Source organism: Dasypus novemcinctus, chromosome 17, assembly GCF_030445035.2.
Source record: "Dasypus novemcinctus isolate mDasNov1 chromosome 17, mDasNov1.1.hap2, whole genome shotgun sequence".
NCBI classification, from domain to species: domain Eukaryota; kingdom Metazoa; phylum Chordata; class Mammalia; order Cingulata; family Dasypodidae; genus Dasypus; species Dasypus novemcinctus.
This window is the reverse complement of record NC_080689.1, coordinates 15,172,447-15,192,121: the sequence shown is the minus strand read 5'-3', so window position 1 is coordinate 15,192,121 and position 19,675 is coordinate 15,172,447. Positions and strand designations below refer to the sequence as shown.

Here is a 19,675-nt window from a genome sequence, read left to right as displayed (position 1 = left end):
AACTGAGCCGCACACACACGTCTCACTCTCTAGGCAGACTCTGCCTTCCCAGGGCTCAGGTTTCACGACATCAGGCTTCGTTATTCAAAGAGCATGCGTGCTTGCCCCCCAGCAGACAGGTGACATTTTTCTTGCACCAGCCGACAGTTTAATTTCCTGTCCATGCTGAGTGACAGGAGGGCCTCTGTGAGAGACTCATGGCACTGAACAGAATTCCTCTGTGGGCCATTTCTCAGCTTGACCCCAGGCCCCCACCTATTTCGTTTGTAGAGTTTTCGACTCGTTTTCAGAGCTGTAAGGATTCACACGTTTCTGACCCTGCTCTGAGGCTCTTTCCCACCTACTGACAACGTGTGAAAGATTCATCAGGCTTTTCCTCACCCCAGCAGCTGTGGCCACTGTCCGCTTGAGCAGGTCCAGAAGCCATTGCGTCCCCGAGATTGTCCCAAACACGGTGCGGAGACGCCTTTAGAGGTGCCTCCGCAACAGAGGTTTGTCTCTCCTGAGAACATCCTGGTGAAGAAAATGTCCCTGTTCTGGACAATTGCTTCTCAAGGAAGCGTCACCGGTGGCTGTGGGCTGGGGCGGCCCTTACTGGAGCCACTCCCATTGCTGGGTGGGAGAGGACAGGTGGGCGTGGGCTCTGGGAGGAGCGTCCTCTGGTCCTTGACTCAGGAGCTGGCTTTCCACAATGCAGACCCACTTCACGAATCCCTCCAGAAGTGGCAGAGACAAAAGGGAGAGAGGGAGACATGCTTAGTAAACACAGAACCAAAGGCCGGCCAGCAGGAGCTCGTCTTTTCTGTGGCAGAACATTTTTGTTTGCGTGAACAGAACACTTCCCTCATGATTTGACTGATTGCAGAATCAGCTCCCATTTCATCCCTGCTGAGCTTTTCTTCCATAGAAGAGGAGCTTTATGAATCACGGTTTTGAAGGAATAGACTGCTCGTCCCTATCTTTGAACAGTTTGGTAGCAACTACTTTAAAAAGAGCCCATAGGAAAAAGCTCAGGGGCAAGTGCACCAAAATGCAGTGAGGCTATGGGCGATGGTTTTACTTTGTCAAATTCTGATATTTCTAATTTTTTAGTAATGAACACATATTACTTTTAGAATTAGGACCAAAGTATTAAAAATACCCTTCTGCTGTATGTAATTGTAAGAATTAGTCAATTATTACTTCTTCCTGATAAAAGTTTTATACACAGACTTTTACTCATTTTTATAGATTGCATATGCTCTATCTCCAATTCATAGGTAGATGGAGTTGGTGAGGCTGGTACACTCCATCAAAGCCTGCTGTTTGGCTTTAGCAGAGTTAGTGTGAGTCTTTTTTTTATTTTAATTTTTATTGTGGTAACACGTATACACCATAACATTTCCCATTTTAACCACTTTCAGGTACACAACTGAGTGGCGTTCATTACATCCACCATGTTGTGCTCTGTCACCCCCGTCTGTTACCAAAGCTCTCTCATCACCCCAGTACGCGTGTCTTTTTATTTGAAGAGCAATAACCTATGAAAGGTCAGGCTACTCTTTAGGAACTATTAACCACTCTAAGAAACAAAAATATTTCCCCTCCCCTCCACCCTCTCTCTGCAGCCGATTCCTAATCTAGAATTCCAGCCCCAGAAGCTCTTGCCAGTGCTCTTCAGGCTTTGCAGGCGCAGGCGCTTCTCCAGGCCCTTTTGAAGGACTCAGGGTCCCTTCGTCTCCTTGCAGGTGCGGGAGCCTCTTCGGGAGACGCTGCCGACTTCCGCAGCACCTCCGGCAGCAGCACGCTCTCTCCGTTCCAGCATGCCCACAAAGGTAAGGAGATGCTTGGGTCCAGCCACCTCCAAAATAGGGGGTGGCCGGATGAAAGTGAAGAGGGAGGAGATAATTCTTAGCGGAGATTCTGAAGCTCTTCCCCCTCAAGTCATGTCTCCAGGGGCTTGAATCGCACAAGCTGCCCCCACGTGCTGGAAGTGAAGGATTGTCTCAGGAACATGTGGAACTGATCCCTGCAGAGGGTCCCCAGTCCATTCGGCGTGCAGGGGCACGTGGCTGCGGAGAAGGCGCTGAGGCAGCGGGCAGCGCTGGCCCCTCACCCTGACCAGGGCAGGGCAAAGCCGCCGCGGGGGAGGAGACGCTCCTTGGGCTTTGGTTTGGCAGAAAACCAACAGCACTTTATTGCTAACTTTCTTATAAACCCGTGACCCTCACCTTTCACATTCATTTTCAGTAACTAAGTTTCATTCTCCCTAATCCTTGAAGGATGGAAATGGCTGGGGAGGACAGACCCACAAATACCCCCAAAGTCTCATGTTCTCCCTCAGACAAGACCTAGAGCTCGAGCCTCCTTTCCCCCTCAGACTTTCACGTGCACCCCTTCACGGACACCTGTGTAAGGCCATGGTGCACTGGGACTTGGGGCACCCTTGGAAGCGACAGTGCCCTCAGCACCGCAGCCTCCTCATTCGCCCTCAAAGCCTCCCCCCTCCAGAACAACTTTGCTGGGATATCTGCACCTCATCTCCACCAGGATCCAGGGGAAGGAACATCCAACGGGGAGAGTTTTTAAACATTTCCATCCCCATACCTAGCATCCAACCATGCTCCAGCTACTCCCCGAGGGCCGCGCTGGGGCTCCGCTTCCTGGCGGACTCACCCCACAGGGGGCCGGCAGCTGCGGGAGATGGCGCCCATGTCACTTGTCAGTTCTTCACTCCAGCCCCCATCGGATGACCCCAGGGACACCTTATGTTCTTTCTCATTCACCCTAGTTGGGTGATGGGTACTCTGGATCCTGCTTCAGGAGAACCAGAATCTGGATTAGTTGTTTCACAGCATTAGAACAGCCTTCAACATGTTTTACACATGAAAGGCAGACGTCAATCAGGGAAACGTGCAGAGTTCCCCTTGGGTAAGGGGCTGCCCGGATAACCAGAAGCTGACAAAACAGGCAGAACAGGTGCACCCTCTTGACCGTCTTCGCCCTGGGGTTTGTAGTATTCCTATGTTGAAATTGCATGAGACACAGATGGAGCCAAACCAAGAATAAAACCTGTAGCCCTAGAAATTCACTTTTGCATCCTGACTTTCAACCAGAAGTGGCCAACTTGAAGTATTGAACTGTGTTCAGGACACATTTTCTCATTGGCCTCTCTTCCTTTCTACATCTACCTTGTCTTTCCTCCCTTCCCTCTCTCCTCCCATCCCCATTTCCCAAAGCAGTAGAGTCCAGAACAAGCAACCCAGGCATAACCTGAGTGAACCAGAGAAGTCTGTTATACTACATGCCACGTTCTAAACAAATCAAATCTCAAACCAAACTAAGAACTTTCCATTTTAAAATTTAACAAAATATTTGCACTTGGTTCTCAGACCAAGTCAGCATTTCCAAGGCCAAAGTTCCCCTGGAAGCATCCTGATGGGGGGGACACTGCTTGCAGGGAACCGTGGTCTTCAAGGAGAGGGAGCCCTGGCTAATTGGGGAGCACCCTTTGTCTGCAGAGGCTCTTGAGCCCTAGGTCACTGCCTTCTCTCCCCTGACTCCAGCAGACCTCTCGAGCCAAGGGCACCTGGCCACAGCACTCATCATTGCCATGTCCACCATCTTCATCATGGCCATCGCCATTGTCCTCATCATCATGTTCTACATCATGAAGACGAGGCCTTCTGCCCAAGGTGACTGCCCCCATCTCACCAGAGGCCCTATGCCCACCCCGCACCTCCTCTCTCGGAAAGTTCCATCAACTTCCTCTGTCCAGTCAGCGAGCGTGGCTACTCACACCCTCCTCTTTCTCCAACCAGCCTGCTGCACCAGCCACACCGTGAAGAGCGTGGAAGCCCAAGTGAGCAAGGAAGAGGAGAAGAAAGAGGTCCAAGGTCTGCCAACCCAGCCCTGTGCACTTGCTTCCACGAGAGAACGCGGTGGGGGTGACACGCTCCTCTCCCGTTGGCCCCACCGCCTGCCCTTCCAGTTGCTAACACTCTCACATCAGTTAGCTCAGAGGCCACAGGCAGAGGTGTCCGTAGCACCCATGGTGCACTTCATCCTTTGGCTGCAGTTAGAAGAGGGGAGTCATTTAGGGGTTAATCACCAGGCAATTCTGGGAAGGAGTGAGTGAGTGAGGGGAAGAACTAACTCAGACACTGAGTTCATTTGAACTCATGCCCTCTCGCATCTTCCCATTGACCTTTAGACAACGTGGTGATTTTCTCTGAGAAGGATGAATTTGAGAAGCTGACGGCAACTCCCACAAAGACCACGAAGAGGTAAGGTTGAGCCAGCAGCAGCCACTTGCAACAGGGTGTATCAGCCCCTAACCCCAGGCTGAGCGCAGGAGGGAATCTGAGGGGAGCCCGGGGCTTGAAGGGGAGACTGTCCAGCCAGCTCTGGGGAGCAGTTTTGCGACTGGTTGTTGGGGCCCACACCAGGGAAGGCTATGGGGAGAGGGCCGCACTGGAGGCCAGAGAATGGTTCACCCACAGCCGATTACTCTGGGCTGGTTTTCGGCCTCATCCGTGGACCAGCAGGGACCAGGTGGTGTTAGGAGCAGCTGCCTTATCTCCGCCCCCAAGTCAGGACACAGGCTCCTTTGTCCCAGAGCCACATGCCCTCAGCCCTTCCTCTTTGGCATCCTTCCATGTGTGAATCCCAAAGCCTTGGGCATGCCATGCTCTTCTCTGAAGCCAAGGAACCGGGCATCCTGGGTTAGTAGTGCTGCTAGTGCAGCTGCAACTGCTACGGCTAGTACCGCCCTTCCCAGGGCCACCGCCAATGGTGGCCCTCCTGTTGCCCTGATAATGGTAGGGAGGGTGATGAAGATGCCCAGCAAAGATTACATGTTTATTACGCGTCAGACTACGCTGTAAAGGCACTCTCTTCCTACAGCTCTGTGAGCAAGGTGCTATTGTTATCCCATTTATAGATGAGGAAACCAAGGTTTGTGAGTTGTCACTTGCCAAGGGTCACCCAGCTGGCAAGGGGAAGGGTCGGGGTTCAAATCCAGGCCGTCTGGCTCCAGAGCCCAGGGGCTCCTGATGAACAGCTCACTCGCTATAACACAGCCTCCTCCTAAGGAAGAGTTTCCACCGATAACGATTTTTTACCACATATGCCTGGAGCCCCCACTTTAAAAATCTAGGGTGGAGGGAAATAAGCTTTTTATTCTTTGACCTTCTTTTGCCACTGCTCCCACTTGGGTTCCAGGCAGTGTGCTCAGCTCCCCCGGCCAGGCCTTGCTCCCAGGTCGTTCCAGGTGGAGCTGGGAGGACATCGTCCCCCAAACTGCACACCTCGCAAATGGGGGCCCAGAGCCCACCAGAGGTTAAAGGACATGCCCAGAGTCACGAAACTGGCTCCGAAGAGCAGAGATGAAAACCCTCCTCCCCTGGCCCCGTCCCCACGGTCTTTCTGTGACACTCGGCGTAAGCTCCTGCAAAGCCTTTCGTGTTTAGCAATCACGGTGAGTCCAGACGTTTGTGAAGAGCTTTGGCATTTATGAAGGGGCTTTTTTAAAGCGTTTCCAAACTCAAGGTCGCATTGGGAAAACTCCAGCATCTCTCATCAGTGCTGACACAAGGGCAGGAAGCAAACGTGAAAAATGAAATCTTTGCATCCTGAGATGGAAATGTCTCCAACTGATCAGTTTTCCAAACCTCTGGGAATCTGCAGTCCAAACAGATCTGTGTACCTCGGGCAAGTATGTGCCGAGGTCCAAGTTGCTGCTCCCAGGGCTGCGCTGAGGCTTCTGGCACGGTGACAGTGACATTTGGCTCTTCACTACTACCTCTTTGGAAATTGAATTTGTCCTCCAGTCTCAAGTCCCTCCATAAATTCCCGTGTTTTAGCCCCTTTCCTTCTGTTCCTTTGGCCTTTCTTATCCCCAAAAGTTGAAGAAGAAGAAAAGGTATTCAGAAAGGGAGGAGATGTCTCCTTCACTTAATGGCTGAGGAAAATTGGGGGGAAATCCTTCTTTCATACACAATGCTAAATAAAAGTTAAAACTTGAAAATCGCGCCTGAAGGGAAGAACAAGGCACTGAGATCTCATCCCCTCACAATGCTGTCGGATCCTTGGAGATGTGGAAATGGGAGCTGGCTCAGCTGTGGACAGTATGACTTTCTCTTTCCATGTTGCCTTCTCCCATGTGCAGAGAACGGGTGGGGACGCTGCCTCCCTATGAGGCCCTGAAATCAAATTAGGAAGGGGGTTTTGCCAATGCGGCATCATCCATTGTTCTTATTTGCTTTTTATCATCCCGTCTCTAGGGCTGTATCTGAGTGTGGGTTTTATTACTATAACCCAGGTACTAGCCAATATAATCCTTTTTTGAAAAATCTTCAGACAAAGGAGAGGAAGTGAGCAGGATCCTTATAAAGGAATATTGTTTTCAATATACTTCGAATGATTTTAAAGAGCCGCAGAAAAGCTTTTCCTTAACATCTCTGCGACGTGCTCACGTGCTTATGGCTAGACACCCTGTCTGGGGGAGTGTGACCTCTCAGCCAGCGCTGGTATCCAATGAGCCCGGCGTTTCGGCACACTGGGCTCCCGTCCCACCTTTCTGTTAGATTCCGTCAAGCCCTGGACTTGGGCTTGCCATCCCTGTGGCATGCACATTTCAGCCAGGTCGCCCCCTTCCCGGCCAAGAGAGAAAGCTCTGAACGCTCTGGCCTCTCATGTCCATTTCGCTTTATCTTCAGTTATTTCAGAGTTTGCATCCCCATAAACTGGTTTACTTAACATGAAGACACAAGAAGGAACTTGGTGCTTATATGCATTAAATGTAGAGATGTAGAACATATCCAATAAACATTTACTGAGCATCTCCCATGTGTCAGATGGTATGGGGGCGGATGGAAAGATGACAAGCTGTGGTTCCCACCCTCACTGGCAGCCCCAAGCCTCCCGTGAAGAACCACTCACTCCTCAGAGCTCCCACTGCAGCCTTTGTAAGATCTTTCTCTGCAGAGCACATATCTAGCACCCTGAGCTTTAGACACTTGTTTGGAAAAGAACAGTTGTGCCTTTCTTGTCTTTATCTCTGGCAAGTATGTACCCACAAGGTGCTCAGTAAGAGTCTGATGGACAAATGTTGTCTCCCTTGTATTCACCCCTTGGCAATAAAGTAATGACTGAGAGAACTTGCAGGGCTGCACCTTCCCAGACACCGCTGATATCCCTCTTGTTTCTCCAGTGAGAACGATGCATCCTCTGAGAACGAGCAGCTGTTGAGTCGGAGCATGGACAGTGATGAAGAGCCTGCCCCTGACAAGCAAGGGTCCCCGGAGCTGTGCTTGCTATCCTTAGTTCACTTGACGAGAGATAAGTCTTCCACCAACAACAGGTCAACCGGGGTAAGGCTCTGGCGCGCGCACACCCTTCCTCTACAAATACAATTTATTGAGGCCGTGGAATAACGCACTGCATCTGCAATAGACACTTGTCTGATCTGTGGCCAAAAGGCACGGCATTTCTTATTTAATAAGCTTTTTGGTGAGAAGATTTCTCCCACAAATGCATGATATGAAACATTCATAGAGTGACAGGTTTAAGACAAGATTTTTTAAAAAATAGGTGAACTTTGCTTTTTCTTATTCTATAGCTTTATTGAAGAAAATGAGAAATAATAATAAACAAAGAGAAGAAAATTAAAACCCCGCAGGACAGAATGAACCTCTATAAACATACTGGTGCATACCCAACCAGATGTTTTCTACATATGTCTATTCATGATAACAATATAGAATCACATATAAAAATTGCCCACACTGTGTTATTACGTAAAGCAGGTTGCCTTGAGATGTGTTGTGGCATGGGCAAAAGATGAACAAAACCCTGTCCCAGGCTACACAAGCCTCTTTGGCCAGCTGCTCCGCTCTGTTCCTCTGGCAGCCTGTTAAGAAGCTGTCATTCAGCTACGTTGCTGGGCAGCGTTGCTATGGGAAGGGTGACTCGTGATTGGTGGACAGCATCGTCCTGGATGGGCTTCCCTGACAACCCTGACTTCCGGATCTGGCCCTGCCACGTGAAGGGGCCCTGGAGGCCTGTGGCGTTGTCACAGGAGATACGGGCTTTCCAGTCCTGGAAAGGCCCGCACACCTGTCCCTCGTGGAGCTCTGCCCCTCACGCTGAGCTGGAGGAGAGCACCCCTGCGAGCTTGGCAGGCGGCAGCCTAAACCGCTGTCAGGACCGCACTGCCCAGGGGACGGGCTGGGGCTGCCACCTGCGTCCTTCTAAACAGACTGATGCCCAGACATGGCCTCTGTTTGTCTTGTGAGACTCAGTGTCCAGTTGGACACTAAGGGTGCTCGGCTGGATATCCCAAAGATTTCCCTACCAGGACTTGCTTGGTGTCAGTTTCAACATTGTTTAGGCATCAGAGGAAAGATCTACTGGCCTATACTGATAGGACTGTTTGGACCTTGTGACCATTTCCCCCTTTCTGGAGATTAACATTCTTTTTTAACTTTTTTTTCCATAGATTCAAAGTCGAAGGAAAAAGATACTGGATGTGTATGCCAATGTGTGTGGTGTCGTAGAAGGTACGTGAGGAGCTGCGGGGTAGACGTGGACACCGCTTTTACCCAGGTCCATTTGTGGGCAGGGATATCCTGGGGCCTTCTCTGGCCATCGGCAGTGGGAACGAGGGGTGGACAGGAGGCTCCTGGTGCTCCCATGTGGGAAGGCAGAGTCATCCCGCTGACTCGCCGTGCTCCTCCTCAGATGTGGAGGAACGATTGGCCAAACCAACTTCACGTGGAGAAAACTGAATTAGGCTCCAGCTGATTTCAGCACATTTCCCAGGCATTTCCCTCTCCCTTCTCCCTCACAGACAGAGGCCTCAGTGCAGCCGAGGTAGGACCTGCCACAGGGAGTCAGTTCGCCTAGGCGCAGTAGAGGGCGTGAGACGTAGTGCCAGGCTCTGCCCCTAGCGCCGTCCAGCTGCCCGGCTCTGCGCTGGCGTCATCACCTTTGAAAACTATTGTTGCTCAGCACTTTGTCAAATACAGAGCCATCCTGCCTGCGTCCCTCGGGCAGTTTATAATGTCTAATGGGTCATAGAACTTCTCGTCTCCCCAAAGATGCCATTTTGAGCACACAAAGTCCAGCTTCATTTCCTGATAACCAGTTTGGGGAAGGCAGTCCAAAGGCCACACAACAACCAGGAGAAGTCAACATTTCAACCGGAACTCGTAATCCACACTCACAATTGCTTCAAAATCCAGTCTCTAAATTACCTTGTTTTTCCAGTAGAAAAAAAACACTTCGGGGGGTATTTGTCCAAAGTGATCTTCTGGGCTTCTCCTGCCCTCTCTTATTGGCGCCCTGCCCAAGGTGGCATCCTGTTGGGGTCTGGCTTTTGTTGGGATCCCTTTTCACATGGCTCTGATCGCTTCACCTCTGCCCAAGGAACACACAGTGTTTATTAACACAACAAAACCTCTCCTGCTTCTAAGCAAAAGAAACCATCCTTGGGATTCAAAAGTTGTGCACTGAGCCAGCCGGGTAAGCTGCATAGACGTAAGGCAACTGCACAGGGGTGTGAGGAAGCCAGCCGCGGCTGCCTCAGCCCGAGTGGATGAGCGGGACATCCACAGGTGGGGCAGGACCGTGGGCTGGTTCCGGTTCCACGCCCTCCTGGGGGGGGCTCAGGGCCCTAAGGTGCAGCAGTGACGTCAACGCTCCTCAAACACCAGTGAACGGGGACATCTTCTGTGGTCACGGATCTTCTCAGGAGGTTCGCAACAAAAACAGAGAGTCTCCTTATTGAAAAACAATTACCTGATTTTTTAATGTTTGATTAAAGAGAAAATAGGCGACATGTGTCGTGACGAAGTAGAGCTCCGTTGCTGTCCAACTGGGAGAGAAGCAAGAGGCCGAAGCCTGGCCCTGAGCAGAGCCGACTCCTTTGCAGCGCCGAGGGCTGGGGCACCCTGTGTGGGCTTTGCCAGCACCCAGAAGCCTTCCCATTTGAAACTGGCACAGTAAGAGGCAACAGAGCTTCCAGCCTGCCGCGCAGATGGTTTGGAAAGAAATGCATCATCAAGGTCTTCAAGCTCCAGGATGAACTGCTCTGAGAGCTCAAAAATCTTGACCATGTGGGGGACAGAGGCTTCTCCCCCACTATTTGCTTCCTTATCCACAGTGACAGGCCTGACAAAGGGCAGATGGATCGAACAACAAACAAGAGAACATGTTTTGGAATCAAACTCAGCAGGGTTTGAATCCCAGATGTGACCCTCCCACTTGTGACCTTAGCGTTTTCTTCATCCATCTCAGTTCCCTCTAAAATGGGAGCATGGAAACCTACCTCATGGGACTGCTAGAGAACCAGATAAGACGTCTGTAGGCTGCTGGGTAGAATGCCCAACACGTATGTGCCGGTGGTCAGTGAAGGAAGCAGTTAGGTTGTACAGATGATAACCTAGAGCCTCATCAAATCTTCTCCAGAGACACCAAATTATAATAGGTGGCCAGGTGCAGCAGAGAGGAAAGGAGCCGCAGACCCAGGATTGGGATTACTGTGTGCCCCTTACTAGCCGTGTGACCTTAACGCATTCAGGTTCTCTGGGCCCCAGTTTCTTGATCTGAAGTAAGAAATACTGCTCTTTCTACTGCTGCGACTACCACGACTAACAGTGGTTTCACTCTGAAAATGGAATGAGGAAGGGACACAAAGCACCTGGCACCTAGTAGGTGGTCAGTTTTAAGACTTTCCTTTCCTTCTTACCCACCCCCAATCCCACCCCAAGCTCTCCTCTGGTTTTGGCCAAGGTGGGGTCATACCAGAGTTGGGGAAGCAGAGAACCCTGACAACCCTGTGTATGGACAAAACCCTCCGGAGAGCTGTGAGTGATCAGGGCCAGGGCCTGCCGGGGAGCTCCACGCCCCAGGAGCACGGGGGAGCGTGGCAGCATGTCCCTGCTGCCTAACAGAACCACCGGATGGGGACAGTCGGCCAGGGCCACTCCAGGCCGCATCCCTGCCGGTCCTATCCAGCGCCTGCTGCTGAGCAGTGGAATTGTTGCAAAAAGTTCCATGCTCCTCACTGAGGCCAGAGAATTGTCTCACTTCCTGCAGGCTGGTCTCTGGTGTCCCTGGCATTCCTCCTGCAGACTTCTGGGGCAGCAGGACTGAATCTGGGTGCATGCGCCCTGCTGCTTCCGGTTCATTGTGTTAGCTGAGCACCAGCACATTGAGCCCTGAGGCCATGTTGCTGGCCAAAAATAACTACTGAGGGTGAGTCCTGCGGACCCAAGAATTCAACTTGGTTACGGCTGAAATGTTGTCTATCTCCACAGTATGCACACCCCTGAGTCAGCCTGCCTGGTCCAGCCTGCCGTGGCCAGGGGCCGTCAGCCACCCAGTGGAGAATGGCCTGGGTTTGCCTTCTGTCACTCCAGAAAGCCTTTCTGTGTCCCACAGGATGTCCTGATTTTAGAAGCCAACACAACCCGGGACAGTGGTTTTCAAACTAATTCTAGGAACCCCACCGGAAGGCATAGTTCTCCAGGAAACCTGGGAAGGTGAAGAGCTTGAAGCTCTGTCTCCTCAGGCATCCTCTTCACCCCAGCGGACGCGTGCTTGATAGTGACACATGAGGAAGGCTGGGAACATTAAAGGAGCAGTGCCTAGCCCTGGGTGGACATTAGAATTACCTGGTGTGTGTGTGTGCGGGAGACCTTAAAAAAGGTCTCTTGCCTACCCAGCAACCCCCAACCCCCCTCTCAAAGATTCCAATTTAATTAGTCTGGGGTGAGGCCCAAGTATATATGTATCTATATATTTTTTAATTAACCTTTTTATTTTGAGATAATTGTACATTCACATGCAGTGATAAGACATAAAGCAGAGATTCCCCAGAGGTAACATTTTGCAGAACTAGAGAACAATATCACAACCAAGATACTGGCATTGATACCATCAAGATGTAGAACTGTTTCCATCACCACAGGGGCCCCTTTTACAGCCACACCCACTTCCCTCTCAACCTCACCACCTCCTTAACCCCTGGCAATCACTCACCTTTTCTCCATTTTCTAGAGTTTTGTCATTTCAAGAATGTTACATAAATGGAATCATGTAAGATGTAACCTTTTAAGATTGACTTTTTTCACTCAGCATATTTCTCTGTAGAATCAGTCAGTTTATTGTGTGTATTAATAGTTCATTCCTTTTCATTGCAGAGTAGTAGTCCATGGTAGGGTGTATTAGTCAGACAAGTGGGTGCTGATGTAAAATACCAGAAATTGGTTGGTTTTTATAAAGGGTATTTATTTGGGGTCGGAGCTTACAGATACCAGGTCATAAAGCATAAGTTACTTCCCTCACCAAAGTCTATTTGGAGCAAGATGGCTGCCGATGTCTGTGAGGGTTCAGACTTCCTGGATTCCTACGTTCCTGGGGCTTGCTTTCATCTGGGTTCAAGCTTCCTTCCTTCCTATGGCTTGCTTCTCTTTCCTCTGTGTGCTGACTTCCTAGGGCTCCAGTTTAAGTCAAATTCCAACATCAAAACTCCAACATCAGAAACCCTCAACTCTGTTCTTCGCCATGTCTTTATCTGTGAGTCCCCGCCCCTTGGTGGGTGGGGACTCAACACCTTAATCATAACTCAATCACGCCCAGGTACAGATCAGATTACAAGCATAATCCAATATTTCTTTTTGGAATTCATCAATTATATCAAACTGCTACATAGGGCTATACCACAATTTATTTAACCATTTGCCCCTTAAATGACATCTGGGTTATTTCCAGTCTTTGGCTATTACATGTAAAGTTGCTATAAACATTCCTGTGTAGATTTCGGTATAAACGTAAGTCTTTATTGCCTTGGGATAAATGTACAAGAGAGCAAGTTCTGGGTATATGGTAGTTGCATGCTTAAATTTTAAACACAAACTGCCAAACTGTTTTTCCAGAGTAGCTATACCATTTTCCATTCCCACCAGTAATTTGTCAGTGATCATTTCTCTGCATCCACACCAGCATTTGGTATTATTTTTTGTTTTAGTCATTGCCATAGCTCTGTACTTATGTCTAATTGTAGTTTTCATTTGCAATTCTCTAATGACTGTTGATGTTACATATCTTTTTTATGGCTTATTTGCCATCTGTATGTCCATGGGATGAATTCTTGTTCAAGTCTTTTGCCCGTTTTCTAATTGGATTGATTTTTACTGTTGAGTTTTGAGAGTTCTTTATATATTTTAGATACTACTCCTCTGTTGGATTCGTGGTTTGGAAATATTTTCTCCCTCTTTGTAGCTTGTTTTGTCATTCTCTTAACATGATTTTTCACAAAGCACAAGTTTTTAATCTTGATGAAGACTAGTTTTTTTTATGGATCATGCATTTAGAGTCAAGTCTAAGAAATCTTGCCAAGTCCTAGATCCCAAAAATTTTCTAAGTTTTTTTCTAAAAGTTTTATAATCTTGCATTTTGCATTTAAGTCCATGATCCATTTTGTGTTTATTTTTTTACAGGGTAGGAGACTTAGGTTGATGTTCAGTTTTTGGCCTATGGATATCCAGTGTCTCTAGCACCAAGTTTTGTAAAGGTCATCTTTTCTCCGTTTAAATGCTTTTGTACCTTTATCAAAAATCAGTTGGTCAAATTTGTGTGGGTTTATTTCTGGATTCTCTGTTCTGTTCCATTCATCCCTGTGTGTATCCCTCTGCCAATACCACACACTGACCTAGCTATGTAAGTTCTGAAAACAGGTAGATGGATTCCTCCCACTTTATTCTTCTTTTACAAAATTGTTTTAGCTGTTCTAGTTCCTTTGCCTTTCCATAAAAATTTTAGAATATGGCTATATCTACAAAATATTTTGCTGGGATTTTGATAGGAATTTCATTAAACCTGCATATCAATTTGAGGAGAATTGGCATCTTTACTATGTTGCGTCTTCCAATCCCTGAACATGGAATATCTCTCCATTTATTTAGATCTCTTTTGATTTCTTTCATCAGGATTGTATAGTTTCCAGCATACAAGTTCTGAACATGTTTTGTTAGATTTATGCCTATTTCCTTTTTTACTTATTTTTATTTTTTGAGTGATTATAAATAGTATTGGATTTTTAATTTTGGGGTCCAAGTATTTACTAATAACATTTAGAAATATAGTTGAATTTTGTTTATCTTGTATCCTGTGGCCTTGCTGAACTCACTTATTAGTTCTAAGAGTTTTCTTATAGATTCCTTGGGATTTTCTTTGTAGACAGTCATCTGCAAATAGGGAGAGTTTTATTTCTTCTTTTCTTGCCTCATTTCACAGGCTAGAATTTCCAGCACTATGTTGACTAGTAGTAGTGAGAGCAGACATCCTTCCCTTGTTCCTGATCTTAGGGGGAAAGCATTCAGTCTTTCACCACTAAATATACTGTTAGGCATAGGTTTATAGTAGATGTTTTTTTATCAGATTGAGGATGTCCCCCCCATTCCTATTTTTCTTAGATTTTAAATCATAAGTGTTGAAAGAAGAAATAATAAAGATAGGTGTTGATTTTTTGGTCAAATGCTTGTTGCATTAATAGATAGAGATGCTCATGTGATATTTTTTCTTTAGCCTGTTGACCGAATTTTGAATATTGAACGAGCCTGTATCACAGAATAAACCTCGCTTGGTCATGACATATAATACCTTATATATATTGCTGAATTCAATTTGCTAATTTTGTAAGTATTTTGATGTCTGTATTCATGAGGGATTTGGGCCTGTAGTTTTCCGTTTTGTACTGTTTTTGTCTGGTCTTGTATCAGGGTAAGAGTAGCTTTATAATATAAATTGAGACGTCTTTCCTCCTCTTCACTTCTTTGGAGATAAAATTGTATAGAATTTGTATTAATTCTTCTTTAAATATTTGGTAGAATTCTCTAGTGAAACCATCTGGAGCTGGAGATTTGGGGAATGGGGGTTAAAATTATGAATTCAATTTTCCTAATAGTTATAGGGCTAATCACATTTCCAACTAAGTTATGATTTTGAGGAATTGGTCAATTTCATATAAGTTGTCAAATTTATGTATGTAGAGTTGTTTGTGGTATTCCTTTATGATCTTTTTTGACTTCTGCAGTTCTGTACTGATGCCCCCTTTTTCATTCTTAATATTGGTAATTGTGTTCTCTTTTTGTTCCTTGTTAGTCTGGCTAGATATTTACCAATTTAGCTCTTTGTTTCATGGATTTTCTCTATTGTTTTTTCTGTTTTCAGTTTCATTGATTTCTACTCTTATCTTTATATTTCCTTCCTTCTGGTTGCTATGGGTATATTTTGTTCTTTTTCTAGGCTCCTGAGATGAGAGCTTTGCTTATTGTTTTGAAACTTTCCCTCTTTTCTCATGTATGCATTTAGTGTTATAAATTTTCCTTTCAGCACTGCTTTAGTTGCATCCCACAAATTTTTGTATGTTGTGTTTTCATTTTCATTTATTTAATGTATTGTTTAAGTTCCCTTCAGATTCCCTCTTTGACTCATGAATTAGTTAAAAGTGTGTTAGTTTTTAAGTGTTTGGAGATTTTCCTGTTGTCTTTCTGTTATTGATTTCTACTTTGATTCCATTGTGATCAGAGATCACACCATATAATTTCAATTCTTTTAAATCTGTTGCATTTGTTTTATGGCCCCGAATGTGGTCAATGTTGTTATATGTTCCATGGACATGTGAAAATACTGGGTTTTGTGCTGTTGTTGGGTGGAGTGTTCTATAAATTTCTATTAGATCCTGTTGGATCATGATGTTGAGTTCTGTATCCTGCTTATTTCCTCTGGCTGTCCTCTCAATTGTTGAGAGAGAGTTGTTGAAGTATCCAGCTATAATTGTGCATTTGTTTATCCTTTCAGTTCTATCAGTTTTTGCTTCACATATTTTCCAGTTCTGTTCCTTGGCACATATGTGTTTTGAATTAATGTCTTTTTGGTCATTAATGTCTTTTTGCTCCTCTCTGTCTATGGCAATTTTCTTTGCTCTGAAGTCTACTTGATCTGATATTAATATAGTCACTCCTGTTTTCTTTTTATTAATATGTCTTTTTGGTCATTAATGTCTTTTTGCCCTGTCTATGTTAATTTTCTTTGCTCTGAAGTCTACTTGATCTAATATTAATATAGTCACTCCTGTTTTCTTTTTATTAATATTATTTTGACATATTTTCCATCATTTTACTTTCAACTTACCTCTATCATCATATCTGAAATGATATGATGCATATCATTTATTTATGTTTTTTAATCTAATTTGGTAAGCTCTGTCTTTTTCCCCTCAAGGGTACAAATGATTTTGGCAATATATTAGGAGTTTACAGTATATTGTATTTTGTTTCCTTTTTAAAAAAAAAAATTTTTTTAGAGCAGTTGTAGGCTTATAGAAAAATCATAACAGCCTCTGCATTTTTAAAAAGATCTATTTATTTATTTATTTATTTCTCTCCCCCTCCCTCCCCACCCCAGTTGTCTGTTCTCTGTGTCTATGGGCTGTGTCTTCTTTGTCCGTTTCTGTTGTTGTCAGCAGCATGGGAATCTGTGTTTCTTTTTGTTGCATCATCTTGTTGTGTAAGCTGTCCGTGTGTGCGGCACCATTCTTCAGCAGGCTGCACTTTCTTTGGCACTGGGCGGCTCTCCTTACAGGGTGCACTCCTTGCACATGGGGTTCCCCTACACGGGGGACACCCCTGTGTGGCAGGGCACTCCTTGCGCACATCAGCACTGTGCATGGGCCAGCTTCACATGGGTCAAGGAGGCCCGGGGTTTGAACCGCAGACTCCCATGTGGTAGACGGATTCCCTAACCACTGGGCCAAGTCCGCCGCCAGCCTCTGCATTTTAATTGATATATTTAGACCATTTACATTTAATGTACTTATGTACTTAAATGTTAGATTTAAGTCTTTCATTTTATTTTTTATTTTCTGTTTCTTCCCTCTGTTTTTCCTGCCTTCCTATGGGTTACTTGAATATTTTTGGAATTCTATTTTCATATATCTATAATGTTTTTCAATCCAGTTTTGTTTAGTTTTTTTCTGTTGTTGTTCTAGACATTACATTATATGTATAGAACTTATCACAGTCTTATTGCTGATATTATTTCACCAGTTCAAGAGAAGTATAGAAAGATCACCTATTTATGTCAATTTACACCCCACCCCCCATTTGTAATGTAATATTCTTAAAGTACATTTAGAACCATGTCAGACAACATTATAATTTTGCTTCAACCATCAAACATAATTTAGGAAAGTCTATTCTAGTTTTCTGTGTTTTGGGGTTACCATGTTCTTTGTTTCTTCCTGTTGATCCAGGGTTCCTTCTTTTATCATTCCTTTCTGTCTAAAGAACTTTCTTTAGCCATTCTTTTAGGAAAGTTCTTCTGGCAACAAGCTCTCTTAGTTTTCATTAATCTGAGGGTGTCTTGACTTCCCTTAATTCTGGAAAGGTATTTTCACTTATTAGAGGGTTCTTGCTTGGCACTTCTTTCCTACAGTACTTGAAGAATATTGTTATACTTCCTTCTGGCTTCCAGGGTTTCTGATAAGAAATTTGCTGGTGTAATGTTTTCTCAGACTGCTTTCAAGATTTTTCCTTTCTCTTAGTTTTCAGAAGTTTAATATGTTGTGTCTCAGTGTGGATTAGTTTGGGCTTATCCTTTTTGGGATTGGGTCACCTTCTTGATTGTGTAGGCGTTTTTTTTCTCCCCAACTTTGGGAAGTTTTCAGCCATTATTTCTTTGATGACTTTTTAGCCTCTACCTTTTTTCTACTGTGCTTCTGGGACTTTGATGGAATGAATATTAAATCTTTTTTTTTTTTTATTGTTTCCATTGGTCCCTAGGCTTTATTCAGTTTCCCAATCTATTTTTTCACAATTGCTCAGACTGAATAATTTCAATTGTTCTACCTTCAAGTTGACTGATTCTTTTCTCTGTTTCCATTTAGCTATTGATCCTGTCCCATGAAATTTTTTACTTGTTATTGTAATTTTCAGTTCTAAAATATCCATTTGGTTCTTCTTTATATCTTCTATTTCTTTGCCGAGGATAATTTTCCATTTGTGTCAAGCATGTTTGTAATTGCTCAGTGAAGCATTTTTTTTATTATGATTGTTTTTAAATCTTTGTCATGTAATTCTAACATCTCTATAATTCCAGTGTTGGCTTATACTGATTTGATTGCCTTTTTCTCATTCAGTTTGAGATCTTCCTGTTTCTTGGTATGACAAGTAATTTTCAGTTAAAACATGGACATTTTCAATTATATCACTATATTATGTAACCCTGGAACTTTTTAAAACTTTCTCTTTTTTTTTTTAAGATGAAATTAGCTTTTTTTTTTTTAATTTATTTCTCTCCCCTTCCCCCCCCCCACCCCAGTTGTCTGTTCTCTGTGTCCACTCACTGTGTGTTCTTTTGTGTCTGCGTCTATTCTTGTCAGTGGCACCAAGAATCTGTGTCTCTTTTTGTTGTGTCATCTTGCTGCATTAGCTCTCAGAGTGTGTGGTGCCACTCCTGGGCAGGCTGCACGTTTTTCATGCGGGGCAGCTTTCCATATGGGGCACACTCGTTGCGCATGGGGCTCCCCTACATGGGGGACAGCCCTGCATGGCACGGCACTCCTTGTGTGCATCAGCACTGCATGTGGGCCAGCTCCACATGGGTCAAGGAGGCCCTGGGTTTGAACCTTGGACCTCCCATGTGGTAGGCGGATGCTCTATCCATTGATCCAAGTCCACTTCCCAAAACTTTTTCAGCTGGCTTTCTTTGACACTGCTCTGTTAGGGGAAGAAAAGGTACCACCTTGTTACTGCCAAGTGGGGGTGGAAATCCAGGTTCCTACCTCATCCTCCATTGATACCTGAAGGGTTGGCTCCTTGTTACTCCTGGCCAGGGGTAGGAGTTCCGACTCATCATGTGGTTTCCACTAATGCCATTGTAGTGGTGGCTTCATGTCTGCAGGGTAGCGGTGAAAGTCCTGACTTTCCACTTGTCTGAGGGAAAGAAGGAGTGTACCTTGTTACAGCTTGGTATGGGTAGAAGTCCAGGCTCTCCATATTGTCCCCATTGACACTGTGGAGGGTTGGAAATAAGGCGTTATTGACCAGAAGGAATAAAATTCCTCTCCCTAATGGCCTTCCCTGACACTGTCCTGATGGGATTATCAGGGCCCCTCAATAAACCCTTGTAAGTTTCAAAATCTAGGCTATCCATTGAGCTTTGCTGCTGAGGGTGGAGGTGGGCCATAGTTTTTTGGGTTTTTGTTTTTGTTTTTGTCTGTGTATGGTATTCGACTGAAATAGAATAGTTATTGTCTAAAATTTTTCTGTCTTGCCAGGCTGCTCCTTTCCTGATCTTTTGTTTCTGAGTTGCTGGCTTCTTCAACTCCAAACCTGAGATATATGGCAAAAGAAAACCCATAGAACTCCCCTCCATGTCTTTCACTAGGTCCCAAGTTTCCTTCTTCTCTCTACCTTTCAGTCATATCTTATGTCTTAGAGTTTTATTGTACTTAGTGGGAGGAATAGGGAAAATTATGTGTACTCCATATTCTTAGACGTGAAATTACATCAATTTTAAAAACAACACCTAAGTGAGTCTAATGTACAATGAGAACTAAGAACCACTATACCGCTAAGTTCGAGTTAGTTGGCTCAAATGGCCTAACTTTGGGTTGTCATTAGTAGTA

General features: G+C 45.4%; 1 protein-coding gene across 3 annotated transcripts in view; it reads left to right on the top strand.

The window, feature by feature from the left end:
* Nucleotides 1–19,675, top strand: part of EDAR (ectodysplasin A receptor) — a 48,089-nt gene that overhangs the window by 18,248 nt on the left and 10,166 nt on the right. Inside the window, exons 5-10 of one of the 3 annotated variants that reach the window (XM_012522209.2) lie at nt 1,728–1,814; nt 3,549–3,674; nt 3,801–3,875; nt 4,193–4,265; nt 7,193–7,352; nt 8,480–8,540. In XM_012522209.2, the coding sequence (XP_012377663.1) occupies nt 1,728–1,814; nt 3,549–3,674; nt 3,801–3,875; nt 4,193–4,265; nt 7,193–7,352; nt 8,480–8,540 (582 nt within the window). Of the gene's footprint in view, nt 1–1,727; nt 1,815–3,545; nt 3,876–4,192; nt 4,266–7,192; nt 7,353–8,479; nt 8,541–19,675 lie in introns of all 3 variants that reach the window. The other 2 variants (XM_004450507.3, XM_012522208.2) reach the window with 2 other exon arrangements.